Source organism: Gorilla gorilla, chromosome 9 (assembly GCF_029281585.2).
Source record: "Gorilla gorilla gorilla isolate KB3781 chromosome 9, NHGRI_mGorGor1-v2.1_pri, whole genome shotgun sequence".
In the NCBI taxonomy this organism is placed as follows: Eukaryota; Metazoa; Chordata; class Mammalia; order Primates; family Hominidae; genus Gorilla; species Gorilla gorilla.
Window position 1 is genome coordinate 65206598 of NC_073233.2, and position 16879 is coordinate 65223476.

Below are 16879 nucleotides of genomic sequence, written 5' to 3' on the forward strand. Positions count from 1 at the left end.
CATACAGAAAAGCAGAGAGAACAGGACATTGAGCTTCCATATATTCATCACCAGGACTTAGGAACTGTTAACATTTGTCCATATTTTCTTCATCTATTTTTATCTCTAACAGATAAAGCCCTTTTATTTATTTATTTTTTCCTTGAGACGGGGTCTCACTCTGTCGCTCAGGCTGGAGTGCAGAGACCCAATCATAGCTCACTGTTACCTTAAACTCCTGGGCTCAAGCAATCCTTCCATCTCAGCCTCCTGAATAGCTAGGACTACAGGCACAAGCCACCATGCCTGAGTGGTTTTTAAAATTTTTTGTAGAGATAGGGTCTTGCTATGTTGTCCAGGCTGGTTTCAAACTCCTGGCCTCAAGCGATCCTCCTTCCTCAGCCTCCCAAAGCACTGGCATTACAGGCATGAGTCACTGCACTGGGCCCTGCTTAACAAAATTTTTTTTTTTAAACGGAGTCTCGCTCTGTCACCAGACTGGAGGATAGTGGCACGATCTCCGCTCACTACAGCCTCTGCCTCCCAGGTTCAAGGGATTCTCCTGACTCAGCCTCCCAAGTAGCTGGGATTACAGGCGCATGCCACCACACCCAGCTAATTTTTGTGTTTTTAGTAGAGATGGGGTTTCACCATGTTGGCCAGGATGGTCTCAGTCTCCTGACCTCATGATCCACCTGCCTTGGCCTCCCAAAGTGCTTTATACACCGCGCCCGGCCAACAAATTTTTAAGTGCACAAAATAGTATTGTTAACTATATGTACCATATTGTACACAGATTTCTAGAACTTATTCATCTTGTATAACTGAAATTTTATACCCATTGAACAGCAACTCTCCATCTCCCCAGCTGCTCAGCCTCTGGAAAACCATTGCTCTTATTGATGATGATGCTATTGTTATGCTGATTATTTACTATGAGACTGTGTCTTTCCTCTATGTGGGGACCTACAGGTAGGAATCTCCAATGGTCCCAGTTGAATTGCTTCTTGTAGAAGACAGTTTAGATAGCCTCAGACTTTGAAGATATCCTTAGACTCCAGATATGTCATCCAAAGCTACTGATCTCCGTCAACACCATGCTGAAACTCTGGCTCCTCATTCTACCCTGCTGATCTCCGTCAACACCATGCTGAAACTCTGGCTCCTCATTCTACCCTGCATTCTACCCCTTCCCAACCTTGCAAAGGCGAGTTGTATATTTGTCATTCATCGTGGGTCAGTATTGTCCTCTTGGGTGGGACCCCAGCCCCAGAAGAAGAGATGCAGAGTTTTCATCTAGAATCACTTCAAGTGGGCCCTGACCACTCATGAGAGGTGCAGAGAATACAAAAACAGAGGTTTCCTGTAACCTCCCTTGTGATGAAATGGCTTACGTCATTCTATTCACTTGAAGAAAAAGCTGGCCCTGGCTTAATCACTGTCTGCACTATTACTGTTTCCCATCACTTCTTCTTACCTCCATGGCTGATACTGTGGTCCAAGCCACCACCATCCTGCACCAGGGTCACTGAGTTTGTCTCCTGACTGCTCTCCCCACTTCTATCCATGCTTCTTCACTTTATTCTCAAAACAGCATCCATCCAGAGTATATCTGCCCAAGATTGGCGAGTTTTTCCACATCTCTCTCTGGCTTGCTGGTTTTTTGTTTAAATTCATTTCTCTTATCCTACTGTCATTAGATATTGAAAAGAGCAAAATACTCTGGGCATGGTGGCTCATGCCTATAATCCCAGCCGGGTTTCAAGTATTACTAGAGCTGGCTGGCAACCATTAATATTGGACTATTTCATGACTAGTACCCAAACCTAGATGCACAGAAAGATCTCTCTTTCAGATCATCCCGGGCAAGACCTCCAAGTTCCTGTCATATTTCTGTTAATTAATTAGTTATTTCATTCAGTATGTATTTATCAAGTACCTAATATGAGCCAGGCAATTCTGCTAGGCTCTAGGCATACAGCCATGCGTATAGTAGATAAAATCCCTGCCCTCAGGGAGCTTAAAGCCTAGTGAGAGAGTCAGATAATAAGGAAATGAATAAGGTAATTTTAGATTTAGTATTATGAGGACAATAAAAACTGCTGAAATGATGGAAAGGAATTGAAGGTCATGGAAAACCTCTCTGAGGGAATGAAATTTCAGCTAAGTCCAGAAGAATGAGAGGGAGGCAGTCTTACAAAGAGTAGAAGGAAAAACCAGTCCTGAGTCTGAAAAGGGGTGGATTTATTTAAGGAATAGGAAGGAGGCCAGTGTGGCCCAGTGGTGGGGCTTGGGGTAGGAGGACTGCGGGGGCTCCCAAGCTTCGTAGGAGTGTCCTCTGCACCCATTCTCCAAAAGTAGTGCCTTTCTTAGACTGTAAAACACACAGAGAAAGTGAAGACTTTTTTTTGAGATGGAGTCTCTGTCACCCAAGCTGGAGTGCAGTGACTTGCTGCAACCTCTGCCTCCCAGGTTCAAGCGGTTCTCGTGCCTCAGCCTCCCAAGTAGCTGAGATTACAGGCATGCGCCACCAAGCCCAGCCAATTTTTGTATTGTTAGTAGAGACAGGGTTTCACCCTGTTGACCATGCTGTTCTTGAACTCCTGGCTTCAAGCAATCCACCCGCCTTGGCTGCCCAAAGTGCTGGGATTACAGGCATGAGCCACCATGCCCAGGCTTGTTTTGTTTTTTCTTAGCAAAATGTCAGTTCAGTATAAAAATGTGTTCAGAGCCTACTGTGTACCTGTCACTTCAGCTCAAAATAGAACTCAGGAGTTTTGTATTTTCCAGGCTCCGTCCAGTGATCCGTCAGCTTGTCCCATCACTTTTGCCCTCTCTGCCCCTCCCCCTCCAAATCTCTCAGTCAGCTGTGAGCCCCAAGACACATCCCCTGTGTTGGCAGCTGCCCTACTCGCCCCCTCCTTAGCCCAGCCTTAAGCAGCTGCTTTTGTCTGAGGACGAGGGAAAGGGGCTATGTAAGGAACGTGGCGGGGCGGGTGTGAAGGGAGCACAAGAGGCCTCGCCTGGGCTCTGGATGAGCAGTGGAGGCCAGGGCCATGCTCCAAATGGGTCCTGAAGATGGTTGTCAAGGTCCCTAGGGTTAGGAGAGTCCACTGGGGAGAAAGGTGACCACAGGACGGATGCTGCCAGGCTCAGGGCGGGAGGGACGTGCCGTGATTGAAAGGTGCCACCTGTCAGATCTTCCACGGGAAATCCGAGCCTCCCAGTCTAGGGTAAAGTGTTGTACCAACAGGCCAGTAAACAATGCTCTTCAGGCAGCCCAAGCCTCTTGAAGTGGGGGTGGGGTGGACGAGGGAGAGGAAGGGGGGAGGCGGGACCAAAGAGCTGGGGGCTAGAGGCCACTGGGGCTTAAAGGCAGCCTGGGAGTGAGGCCACTCAGCTGGAGGAAAGAGACAGCTCCCGAGCCACAGGCAGAAGCCCCACAGGTAGGAGAAGCCCTGGGACCCTTCCTAAGGGTCCCTCCCCATCTGCCAATTCTCACTCCCACCGTCCAAGGGCCAGAGCCTCCCAGGAGGGCCTCCCAGTTGGAGAAATCCAGGCTCCTTTCTAATTCTCTCCACCACAATGTCTACTCTCTTTAGATGCCTGGGGTCTCAGCCCTGCGCCAGAGCACCTACAGAGCAGACTGCAAGTGGCCATCCACGAGGAGGCCACAGAGCAGGGGAGGGGACCTTGGGAGTCTCAAGAGTCAAACTGGGTTGGGGGGTAGACTGTCTAAGCCAAGCCTGTCCAGCCCACAGGCTACCTGTGGCCCAGGATGGCTTTGAATGTGGCCCAACATGAATTCATAAACTTTCTTAAAACATTATGAGATTTTTTTTTTTTTTGCAATTTTTGTTTTAGCTCATCCACTATCATTAGTGTTAACGTATTTTACATGTGGCCCAAGACACTTCTACTTCTACCAGTGTGGCCCAAGGAAGCCAAAAGATTGGATACCCCTAGTCTAAGCAATTGAGGTCGGCCTCTCCAAGGGAGGGCCCCTGGCTGAGTGGTGTGAGCTCTGGAGTGGAAGTTGAGATACTTGGATTCTAGATAGAGCCAGGCCATTTGTCTTATAACTTTGGTCAAGGGACTTCAACTCCCTGAGCCTGAAATTCCCATTGGCTCCCTAATGGGGCCAATAACCTATTCTGAAGGGTCGGAGCAAGAAATGACCAAGAGAAAGCAGGGCCTCCGCAGCATAAGCTGTAAACTGCTGTAGGGCTGTGAATGCTGGGGGTGGGTGGTGGCGTCCTGGTTTCTCAGCATTCTGAGCATCTTCACTCCTTTTCTATTTGTGACAAGCCTGGAGGGTGGAAAGCTGAGGTGATAAACACGCAGGATAGCCGAGGTGTGTGTGCGCGTGCGTGCACCTACCCTTCCCCTCCACCACCCTAAGTATGCAGCGTGTAGACAGAAGGAAAGATGGTTAGAGCAGCCAGTCTCAGTGGCTCATACCTATAAACCCAGCACTTTAGGAGGCCGAGGCAGGAGGCTCACTTGAGGCCAAGAGTTTGAGACCAGCCTGGGAAACACAGCGAGACCCCATCTCTATAAAAAAAATAAAAAACAAAAAATTAGCCAGGTGTGATGGCGCACACCTGTGGTCACAGCTCCTCAGGAGGCTGAGGTGGGAAGATCCGTTGAGTCCAGGAGGTAGAGGTCACAGTGAGCTATGATTGAGCCACTGCACTCCAGCCTGGGCAACAGAGTAAGACCCTGTCTCTTAAAAATAAAAGATGACTGGAGCACTCAGCTATGTCTTAGCCAAATAGTGTCATACTTTGAGGTATAAAAAGGGCTTGTTATCATCCTACTGGCATTCAGTTCTCTCTGCCTTGACTCACTGATAAATGCCCTCAAGGCTGGGTCAGGACCTTGCCCTGGCACAGGGCTGGGCACAGCCAACCCACATCATACAAACTGATGGGTGCTGAGTACTCATTCATGCCAAGCATGCCTCTGAATCCTGTTTTGTTTTGTTTTTTTAAGAACTGAGGTCTCACTTTGTTGCCCAGGCTGGAGTGTAGTGGCTATTCATAGGCATCATTATAGTGCACTGCTTGACCTCCTGGCCTCAGGTGATCCTCCTGCCTCAGCCTCTTGAGTAGCTGGGACCACAGGCATGTGCCTCCATGCCTGGCTCCAAATATTTTCTAAGCATGGGCTTCCTTAATCCTCCACCATCCCTATGGGATGGGACCTATTGTTGTCTGCAGAAATCAAAACACAGAGAGGATGGATAGCTTGCTCAAGGTTAACACAATTAGTAACCCATGGGAGCTGAGATCCCATCACAGGAAGACACCAGAATCAATGATTTTCACCGCTAGTCCATATCACCTTCCAAACAAGAGCAGAGGGGAAGAGGGGAAGGGATTGTGTTAGACCAGCATTTGCCATGCTTTCTTCTGCTGCTAGAGAGAGTGGTAGATGCTCCTCAGGAAAAACAAAGCAAAAAGAAAAGAAAACAAAGGGACGAAAAAAAGTCATGGTCAAATAGGTTTGGAGAAAAGCAGGTTAAATGAAGTTTAAGCAAGGTTTACGTTTCTTGACTATCTGGTTTCTAAAATCTACTTAAATGCTAATGAAGTTGTATATCTGTTTTTGTTTTGTTTTGTTTTGTTTAATTTTATTTTCTTTACTATAGAGACAGAATTTAATATGTTGCCTAGGCTGGTCTTGAACTCTTGGGCCGAAGTAATCCTCCCACCTCTGCTTCCCAAAATGCTAAGATTATAGGCGTGAGCCACTATGCCTGGCTGAAACTGTATATCTCTAAGAGGGTAAAGAGTAGGCTTTTTTGTGGAGCAAACTTAGCCAGAGAATATCCTTTCTCCCAACCCCACAGAAAACCCTATCCATGTCACGGGAGACCCTAGTTTTCCACAGAACACAGTGTGGAGCACCTGATCCAGATGAACCCCATCATTGTCAGTGGAAACTGAGGCCCAGAGAGGGAAAACGACTTGCTCAGGTCTCAGTGGGGACTGGAAGAGGCAGGTCACAGCCAGCTCCACAACTTCACAGCTCCCGGCATCTCTGCTGATGTGTGTCCATTCCCCCGGCTCATCTTCCCTCTTTTTTTTTTTTTTTTTTTGAGACGGAGTCTCGCTTTGTTGCCCAGGCTGGAGTGCAGTGACGCGATCTCGGCTCACTGCAACCTCCACCTCCCGGGTTCAAGCAGTTCTCCTGCCTCAGCCTCCCAAGTAGCTGGGATTACAGGCGTCCACCACCACACCCAGCTAATTTTTGTATTTGTAGTAGAGATGGGGTTTCACCATATTGGCCAGGCTGGTCTCGAACTCCTGACCTTGTGATCTGCCCGCTACGGGCTCCCAGAGTGCTGGGATTACAGGCGTGAGCCACCATGACCGGCGTCATCTTCACTCTTACTTTAAGACATTGCTGGAGCCGCTGAACCAGGAAGGGGCTCTAGCAGGAATCAGAGGACAGTGTGAGCATCTTTACAAATCCCAGCCTACTTTTAGGAAATAGTGAGGGCATCGAATTCAGGAACCCCAGGACTCTGGGTAAGACCCCAGTGGGTGGTGGGAACAGAGCCCTGTTCCTGTCTTCTTGCCTCCTGTCCTCTGCCCAATTACCCAGGTGCCCCCGGTACTATCACTGAGAAAGATGGTACTGCCAAGGGCAGGGGGTATTTTTAGTGTGTGACAGGAGTGTCCACTTTTCTTACTGCCTGAGTCATGCCCTGAGCCCTATTTGGGGATTGTTTTCTTTGTAACTACACCCCCCAAGAAGGGCAGGAGCATGAAGGAGCTAACCCGGGGCCCCCACACACCTGTTTTTGTAGATCCTCCAGTATATACAGTATTTAAATAGGAAACTCCGAGTTAAGATGTCATAATCTACCCCCATGCTCCCGGGGGCAGTTGGAGAGTCAGATTGCCCAGCAGAGGCCAGGGAGAGTACGGCTCCATTCTTCACTCAAGGAAATGCTTCCTTGCCCAGGCCCACCTTTTCCAAAAACCACAGGCTGGCAGAGCTGGCAAAGCTCCAGAGACCAGTTGGCCCTGGGGTTCCCAAATTTCAGCCATTTTTATACACCACCTCTATAATTTTGCTACATCTGCACCGCCTATATTCCAGTTTCCTGAATTGCTTCCTTTGAATCAACTGATTTTTAAGTTCAGTAAATGTATTTTTAAAAGACACTGTATCACTGTTGGAAATGGAAACTCAATACCACTTACCAGAGATAGAAAGTAACTGTAAAAATAAATACAATGGAAACAAAATGGTGTTATTCAATTCTATCTAGATACTTCTGCTTGCCTAGGCTCTCAGGGGAGAGTAGCAATTGTTCCATAGGTGTTCTAGGATGCCAGTATAAAATTGTGACCAGGCGCTGCTCATGCCTGCAATCCCAGAACCTTGGGAGGCCGAGGCAGGTGGATTGCTTGAGCTCAGGAGTTTGAGACCAGCCTGGGCAACATGGCAAAACCCCATCTCTACAAAAAAAAAAAAAACACACACACACACACAAAAATTAGCCAGGTGTGGTGGTGAGCACCTGTAGTCCCAGCTACTCAGGAGGCTGAGGTTGGAGGATCACCTGACCCCAGGAGGCAGAGGTTGCAGTGACCTGAGATTGTGCTCCTGCACTCCAGCCTGGATGACAGAGCAAGACCCTGTCTCAAAAAATAAATAATACAATAAAATCGTGACCATCTCAGTGGCTTAATCAAAAAGAGGCAACATGACTGAAAAGGCATTATGTGATTCAATGTTCTTTAAAGCCAAAGCCAGAACCTACAGAGGGGCATCAGGTGAACACCATCCAACATCATGTCAATGTAGCCCAACCATCCCAGCTTTGAGGAAGCACTTCTCTCTCCTTCGTGATTGGGCCCCATGTCCAAGTAGGAGCCAAGACTGAACCACGGACTTCCTGACTCCCAGGCCAGAGCTCTCTGAGGGTGGGGTCTTCACCTCATGCTGGGCTGGGGCATGACCAGGTCTGCTTGTCTTCTCTTTCCAGAGATGGAGCAGAAGGAAGGGAAGCCCTCTGAGGATGGGACCACCATCTCCCCAGCTGCGGACAACCCTGAGATGTCAGGAGGTGGAGCCCCTGCAGAGGAGACCAAAGGCACAGCTGGAAAGGCCATCAATGAGGGGCCTCCCACTGAGTCAGGAAAGCAGGAAAAGGCACCAGCCGAGGATGGCATGTCAGCGGAACTCCAGGGGGAAGCAAATGGATTAGATGAGGTCAAAGTGGAATCTCAGAGGGAGGCTGGTGGGAAAGAGGATGCTGAGGCTGAACTTAAAAAGGAGGATGGTGAGAAGGAAGAGACCACTGTAGCTTCTCAGGAGATGACTGGCAGGAAAGAAGAGACCAAATCTGAACCCAAAGAAGCTGAGGAAAAGGAGAGCACACTGGCCTCTGAGAAGCAGAAGGCTGAGGAGAAAGAGGCCAAACCTGAATCTGGGCAGAAAGACGATGCCAATGACAGAGACAAGCCTGAACCTAAGGCAACAGTTGAGGAGGAGGAGGCCAAGACAGCCTCTCAGGAGGAGACAGGCCAGAGGAAAGAGTGCAGCACTGAACCCAAGGAGAAGGCTACTGATGAAGAGGCCAAGGCTGAATCGCAGAAGGCTGTTGTGGAGGATGAGGCTAAGGCTGAACCCAAGGAGCCCGATGGGAAAGAGGAGGCCAAACATGGTGCAAAAGAGGAGGCTGATGCAAAAGAGGAGGCGGAGGAGGCAGAGGAGGCAGTGAGTGAGGCAGGAAAGGAGCAAGGAGGCTCTGTCGTCTCCTGCTTCTGGAAGCAAGCCCCCTCTGCTTCAGTCAGTTGGGAAAGTCCAGTCTTCCTCCTGATGATTTCCAGAGCCCAGGGTGGGGGAGGGGGGACAAGGAGTGCAGCACCGTAGTCCCAGGCTGCCTTTCAGATCTTTCTGAAGTCCTCATGAAGCCAGGGCAGGTGCTGTGTGACCATGAGCTCACGCAGATCATGCTCATTCCAGGAGCCAGGCAGTCCCAGCGAAGAGCAGGAGCAGGACGTGGAAAAAGAGCCAGAGGGAGGGGCAGGGGTGATTCCCAGCTCCCCAGAGGAGTGGCCTGAGAGCCCCACTGGGGAGGGGCACAACCTCAGCACAGGTGAGTGAGAGCCCAGAGCCCATGGGATGCTGCAGAGGCCACCTGGGGGAGGGGCGCAAGGAGCATGTCATGGGTAGCCCCAGCTTCCCTCCCTCCTTTCACTTTCCTCCAGATGGGCTGGGTCCAGACTCTGTAGCTTCCGGACAGACCAGTCCTTCAGCCAGGTAATGTCAAACTCTGGGGCTCCAGCTCCAATTCCCCCTACCTCCTGCTTCCCTCAGCGTCCACCATCAACTGAGTCTGGGCTCCCCCAGCACCTGATTTCAAGATATTCGAGGATTCCTGGCATTCAGCTTCCTATCCCAGGGCAGAGCCCAGGAAACAAAAGAAGCCAGAGGCATGGTCGGCTGCAGTGGCTCACGCCTGTAATCCCGGCACTCTTGGAGGCCGAGGTGGGTGGATTACCTGAGGTCATGAGTTCGAGACCAGCCTGGCCAACATAGTGAAACCCCGTCTCTACCAAAAATACAAAAATTAGCTGAGCGTGGTGGTAGGCACCTGTACTCCCATCTACTCAGGAGGCTGAGGCAGGATAATTACTTGAACCCGGGAGGTGGAGGTTGCAGTGAGCCGAGATCGCGCCATTGCACTGCAGCCTGGGCGACAGAGCAAGACTCCCTCTCAAAACAACAACAACAACAGCAACAACAAAAAACCAGAGGCAGAAAGGAGCGCGAAGGATACCTGGTCCACTTCCCATGCCATGGCTGAAGTCTGCCCTGTGGCATCCCTGACACTTCCCAGGAGCTCCTTATCTTTCAGCTGAACATGTTTCCATGGTGCCAGTCATCCAAAAAGCATGATCAGAAAGCCTGAGTTGGGACAATGGTTCTGCCATGTACCAGCTGTGTGACCTTGGCCATGTCACTGAACCTCTTCTCTTCTGTGAAGTGGGCATAGCAATTGTATCTACCTCGTAGGATTATTCTCAGGCTTCAATGAGTAACAAGTGCAAAGCACTTTAGCCCAGTGCCTGGTCTGTGGCAGGTGCTGGATAAAATAAGAGGCTTATGCTTGCCATTGCACAACTTCAGTCATTAGAAGGATTATCTGGAGCTGAAATCTGCCTCCTTGTCCTCCCCCCATTTTTTTTTTTTTTTTTTTTTTTTGAGATGGAGTCTTGCTCTGTCGCCCAGGCTGGAGTGCAATAGTGCGATCTCAGGTCACTGCAACCTCTGCCTCCCAGGTTCAAGCGATTCTCCTGCCTCAGCCTTCCAAGTAGCTGGGATTATATGTGCGCGCCACCACGCCTGGCTAATTTTTGTATTTTTACTAGAGGCAGGGTTTCACCATGTTGGCCAGGCTGGTTTTGAACTGCTGACCTCAGGTGATCCACCCACCTTGGCCTCCCAAAGTGCTGGGATTACAGGCATGAGCCACTGTGCCTGGCCTCCTTGTCCCTTTCTTAGGGAAAGATAACCAGTGAATAGTCACCCAGCAGGCACAGCTGGATGCTTTACATTCACCTTCTTACGTAGGGCAGGTAGGTATTCTTGTCCTCATTTTACAGATGAGGAAGCTAAGGCTCAAACAATGTGACAGTCCCAAGATCACACAGCAAATAAGAGGCAAAGTCATGCCAAGCGCAGTGGCTCACACCTATAATCCCAGCACTTTGGGAGGCTGAGGCGGGTAGATCACCTGAGGTCAGGAGTTTGAGACCAGCCTGGCCAACATGGTGCAATCCCATCTCTACTAATAATACAAAAATTAGCTGGGTGTGGTGGCAGGCGCCTGTAATCCCAGCTACTCAGGAGGCTGAGGCAGGAGAATCGCTTGAACCCGGGAGGCGGAGGTTGCAATGAGCCAAGATCACGCCACTGCACTGCAGCCTGGGCAATAAGAGCAAAGCTCCGTCTCAAAAAAAAAAAAAGGAGAAGCAAAGCCATCTTCCAAACTCAGGTCAGACCTCAGAGGTGTCCTAGCTCTACCCACATGTCCTCACAAGACCACATTCTCCCCCAAGTTAGACTGAGACTCACGATTCCTTCTCAATGTCCTCCCAGTGCTGGGCACAGCTGCACACACCCCCTTAGACTGCAGTGCTGCCCACCCTCTGGCCCCACAGCCCCCTCCCTGTGTCCTGCAGTGCTGGTCCCAGCCTCTCTCACACGTCTTTGGACTTCTCCATATAGTGAGTCTTCACCCAGCGACGTGCCCCAGAGTCCCCCTGAGTCCCCTCCCTCAGGGGAGAAGAAGGAGAAGGCACCAGAGCGCAGGGTATCAGCCCCCGCTCGGCCCCGGGGGCCCCGGGCACAGAACCGCAAAGCCATCGTGGACAAATTTGGCGGGTAGGACACAGGCCAGGGGCTGGGCTGGGCTTTCCCGTAGGAACCCTGGGTTGGTGGGAGGGTGGCCTCAGGGGCAGTGGGAACAGCCCAGGCCAAGGCAGGAGGACTGACACCTGGGGGCTGGGGATCCTCCCAGTGGGGCCCTTCATGGCCTCCTGCCTCTCTGGCTTGGCCTTGCACCCCTCTCCCCTCACAGGGCAGCTTCCGGCCCCACGGCCTTGTTCCGGAACACTAAGGCAGCCGGGGCAGCCATTGGTGGTGTCAAGAACATGCTCTTGGAGTGGTGCCGAGCCATGACAAAAAAATATGAGGTGGGCATGGGGCAGAGCTGCGTGGGTGGGGCAGGGGTCCAGGGAGGGTCCGAGTGGTGCAAACCCCAAAAGGTGGGAGGGTGGGAAGGGGGCCAAGTCCAGGCCATCTGGCTGAGCCTCACTGAGGCCTCCTCTGTGCCCTGCCTGCCATAGCACGTGGACATCCAGAACTTCTCCTCCAGCTGGAGCAGTGGTATGGCCTTCTGTGCCCTCATCCACAAGTTCTTCCCTGACGCCTTTGACTACGCAGAGCTGGATCCCGCAAAGCGCCGGCACAACTTCACCCTGGCCTTCTCCACAGCAGAGTAAGCCACAGCCATGGGCTGGCAGAGCTGGATGGGAGCCTAGGCGAGGACTGGATTCACAGGGGTTGAGTAGTGAGGCAGTTACACCGATGCTGGTGCCACACATTCATGTATCCAACAGACATTTTTTGAGGGCCAGGCACTGTTTCAGGCCCTGGGGATACAGCAGTGGGTGAAAAAGACAAAAATCTCTGCTTGAGTCAAGCGCAGTGGCTCACTTGTATAATCCCAGCACTCTGGGAGGCCGAGGCAGGAGAATCGCTTGAGGCCAGGAGTTCAAGACCAGCCTAGGCAACATAGTGAGACCCCCATCTCTACAAAAAATCAAAAAATTAGCTGGGCATGGTGGTGGATACCTGTGGTCCCAGCTATTCGGGAGGCTGAGATGGGAGGATCACTTCGGCTCAGGAAGTCAAGGCTGCAGTGAGCCATGATTGAGTCACTGCACTCCAGCTTGGGTGACAGAGCAAAACTTTGTCTTAAAAAAAAAAAAATTACAATTTTAAAAAATGAAAGGGAAACTGGCAGTCTGGACTTACAGCTCTAAGTGAATATCAGAAGGGCAAGCAGCTCTGCTCTCACCAAGTGCTCCTGACCTGCAGGCTGTGAACCAACTGTCCTGCTCCTGCAGCTGCCTGGACTCTGGTTCTGAGTCAGGCAGAGCCACTGGAAGGTGGGAGGAGTCATCAGATGACAAAGACAGGCCGACAGGAGGCATCAGGCAGCTGAAAGCCCAGGAGGTTGTGGGGATGTGTGGAGAAAGAGAGAGGAGAATAGAAGCTGAGGTGCCTGGGTTTGAATCCTCCCTGCTTCTCCCTAGCTCTGTGACCCTCGCCAGCTGGCTTAACCTCTCTAGAGGCCCCACACCACAGGGCTTGTTGTGAAGATTAAGTGTGAAGAGGAAAGAGTGTCTGCCACAGCCATCACACCCTACTGCCCGTTCCAGAACTCTCCTCCGATTCCCATGGAGTCCGGGGATAAGGGGAGGGAGTGGCCAATGCCGAAGCCCCCAGTGGCGAAGCCCTTCCCCACCCACTCCCCAGGCTCAATGGGAATGAAGGTTTTGCCTCTCCCACGTAGAGGGACAGCACCCTAACCCAAAACCATGGGGCACTGCATTGGTTGCAGGGAGCTTGTCCCATTCTCCAAAATCCTCCAGTGTGTGTCCTTCCCACAGCTCCCAGTCTGGCGTGGATTTTGGCCCTGCAGTCTCAGCCCCAAGGGAGGATTTCCTCTGGGGCCCTGGTTTCTCCTATGCCAGCACCTATGGCTGGCTTTGGTAGGCAGGGACTGCTGAGACCCAGCTTCAGAGAAAGGGTGCCAGAGGTGTCAGACAGGCCCCTGGGGTTGTGTTGCTCACTTTGGCCTTGGGCAAACCACCAAAACACTCTGAGTCTCCGCTTCCTCTTCTGCTGGCTGAGGATGGAGGGGAGGAGTCTATGAGAACGTCCAAGGGGAAGCACCTGATAAAGCATGAGGTGGGCATGAGGTCCCAACACTGATTAGCTCAGATTATCGGCCTCAGCAAAGCCAGTGGTGTCACAGAGCCCCAAAGGGCAGCTGCGAAGTTAGAAAAAGAGGACTTGTTGCTAAGTGCCAGCAGCTCCTGAAACACACCAAGCTTTCCTGCCTTGGGGCCCTTGCACCTGCTGTTTCCTCTGCCTGGACTCCTTTCCCCAGATGTGCACATGACTTACTCTAAGAGGCCTACCCTGAGCACCCTATTAAAAAATACCACAGCTGGGTGCAGTGGCTCACACCTGTAATCCTAGCACTTTAGGAGACCAAGGCGTGGGGATCACTTGAGGTCAGGAGTTCAAGATCAGCCTGGCCAACATGGTGAAATCTTGTCTCTACTAAAAATACAAAAATTAGCTGGGCATGGTGGCACACACCTGTAATCCCAGCTACTTGGAAGGCTGAGGCAGGAGAATCGCTTGAATCCGGGAAGCAGAGGTTGCAGTGAGCCGAAATCACGCCACTGCATTCCAGCCTGGGCAACAGAGCAAGACTCCATCTCAAAAATAAATAAATACATTAAAAATCTATAAAAAATACCAGATCTCCTCCAACATAAGAACATACCCTGTCTCCCTTCCTGCCCTATTTTCCTCCTTAGCACCTCTCACCATCTGATGTACCATCTACTTTGTGTGTTGCTTACTGTCTCCTGCCACAAGAATTTCCATGCCATGAGAGTGCAGAAGTTTTGGTTTTATTCACTGATGAATTCTCAGAGCCTGGAAGAGGGCCTGGCACATAATAGGCTCCTGATAAGTACATAGAGACTGAATGAGTGATGCTCCTGGAGATGCTGCAGCTGCAAGCCAGGACTCTGGCTAGGATTTGGTTTCTGTCCTTTATCTTTTTTTATCTTTTTTTTTTTTGAGACAGAGTGTCACTCTGTTGCCCAGGCAGGAGTGCAGTGGTATGATTTCAGCTCACTGCAACCTCCACCTCCTGGGTTCGAGTGATTCTCATGCCTCAGCCTCCCGAGTAACTGGGATTACAGGTGCCTGCCACTATGCCCAGCTAATTTTTGTATTTTTAGTAGAGATGGAATTTCACCATGTTGGCCAGGCTGGTCTCAAACTCCTGACCTCAGGTGATCCAGCTGCTTCAGCCTCCCAAAGTGCTGGGACTACAGGCATGAGCCACCGCACCTGGCCCCTTTAAATTCTTCCTGAGGGGCCTGGTCTAACAGAAGCTCCCCGGTTCCAGAGGACAGATACACACGCATGTGAAAGTGGTGGGCTAATGTAGAACTAGAGACCAGAGGGTCCTGCTCCCATGTGAGGACAATAAGTGCAATGAAAATGTGGGCTTGGAATCAGACCCAGCTGGGTTTGAGTCTTTTTTTAATTTTTGTTTTTATTTTTTGGAGAAGCTCCCATTCTCTGAAAAGGTCTCACTAGGTTGTCCAGGCTGGTCTCGAACTACTGAGCTCAAGGGATCCTCCCGCCTTGGCCTCCCAAAGTGCTGGGATTACAGGTGTGAGCCACTGTGCCTGGCCTAAAACTCATTATTGAATTATTCACTGGTGTTGGCTTTGGGGTTACCTGTCTACATCCTGTGACCTACCTAAAGGAAGCCACAGCACCTGGCCTGGGTTTGTCTTAACTCTGTTGGGGCCTCAGTTATCTCATCTAGATATATAATGGGATGATTGGCTTAGATGATCTCCCAGCCCCAACATCCCAGCCCATCCTATGGGCTTCATCATTGCTGGGCTGCCTGCACCCATCCCCTTGGCTCCCATATCCTTCACCTTTGACTTTCTGCTCCTCATTCCACCCCATTCCTTAGGAAACTGGCTGACTGTGCTCAGCTGCTGGACGTGGATGACATGGTGCGGTTGGCTGTGCCCGACTCCAAGTGCGTCTACACATACATCCAGGAACTGTACCGCAGCCTCGTGCAGAAAGGACTGGTGAAGACCAAGAAGAAGTGAGGAGGTGACTGGCTCTGTGGGCAGAGATGGGCAGGGTGCCCAGCTCACCAGCCACAGCCCGGGGGCTCCCTTCTGCTCCATGGAGGCACCAGAGCCAGGGGCTTAGGCAAGGGTGTGTGGCGTTGGTTTTAACTGCATTAAAAGTACTTTTGTAAAATCCTGTCTGGCCCCTCAGTGCTCTCTCCATACTTGGCCCAGGAACCTCTGCACTCTGGGATAATAAACTCTGGCCATAGGGGATTCCTCACCTGCTGAGGTCTCAAAAACTGCGCAAGGTGTTTGGGAAAGGACAATGGCCTGGGTCCCACCACTAACCAGCTGTGTGACACATACAGTTAACCTCTCTGGGCCTCAGTTTACAGTCTGAAAGGGGATAATGAGATTTCCAACCTTATGAAGGTGTTGCGAGAGTTAAACGAGATAATGAAATGGGCAAAAAGCTTTGTCCAGTCCTGCTACTCAAGTGTTCAGTAAGTGGTCGCCAAAAATAAAAAACAAACTTACATTTTGACTCTGGTGGCACTTCTTCTGGTTATCTTCCCCTCTTTTCACACTTCTTCTCAGGTTAGGGGAGTCCAGGGCAGGAGCTGGAGAAGATTCTCTAGAAACTAGTGGGATCTGGGTGACTTCCTTGACTCAAATCACCCCATATTCTATCTCTGAAAAGCCAGCAGTATTCCAGGAGCTTACAACAATTGCAACCAGAAAGTTCTTCTTCTGGGTTAAGTTAATCCCTCTATCTGGCTGAAGTTTTGGCTTGTTTTTGTTTTTCCATTGCTCATGAGATACAAACCCCTGAGCTGATTACAATTTCCTGCTAACTATCCAGTCTGGCTTTATCAGCCATTTGGGGCATGTGTGCTGATGAAAGCAGCTCATGAAAAATACAGAAAACAAAACACACCCCAGCCATAACCCCGGCTCACCTGCAGAGGTGTGGATTGGCAGAGTGGACCCTAGCAATCCACTGAAGTGCTCTGTGCCTCGATTGCCTCATCTTTAAAATGGGGGTGTTGGCCGGGCATGGTGGCTCACACCTATAATCCCAGCACTTTAGGAGGCTGAGGCGGGTGGATCACCTGAGGTCAGGAGTTCGAGACCAGCCTGGCCAATATGGTGAAACCCCATCTTTACTAAAAATACAAAAATTAGCCAGGCGTGGTGGTGGGCATCTGTAATCCCAGCTACTCAAGAGACTGAGGCAGGAGAATCGCTTGAACTCAGGAGGCGGAGGTTGCAGTGAGCCGAGATTGCACTGCTGCACTCTAGTCTGGGCGACGGAGTGAGATTCTGTCTTAAATAAATAAATAAATTAAATAAAATGGGGACGTCATCCCTGTGGACCTTCTGAAAGCTCCTCTGTCCAAGGATGGCCTATTTTTCCATGGCCAACATTCCTTATGATGTTTAGGGAACATTCA

General features: G+C 50.8%; 1 protein-coding gene across 1 annotated transcript; it reads left to right on the forward strand.

Annotated features, from left to right (window-relative positions):
* The first annotated feature begins 3373 nt into the window (after positions 1-3373).
* On the forward strand, positions 3374-15590 carry SMTNL1 (smoothelin like 1). The gene is made up of 8 exons (XM_004051174.4): positions 3374-3425; positions 7985-8718; positions 8968-9100; positions 9213-9264; positions 11236-11391; positions 11588-11702; positions 11856-12007; positions 15314-15590. The coding sequence occupies exons 2-8, from the start codon at positions 7987-7989 to the stop codon at positions 15456-15458; spliced, it is 1485 nt and encodes a 494-aa protein (XP_004051222.1). The 5' UTR covers positions 3374-3425; positions 7985-7986; the 3' UTR covers positions 15459-15590.
* Positions 15591-16879: the final 1289 nt, after the last annotated feature.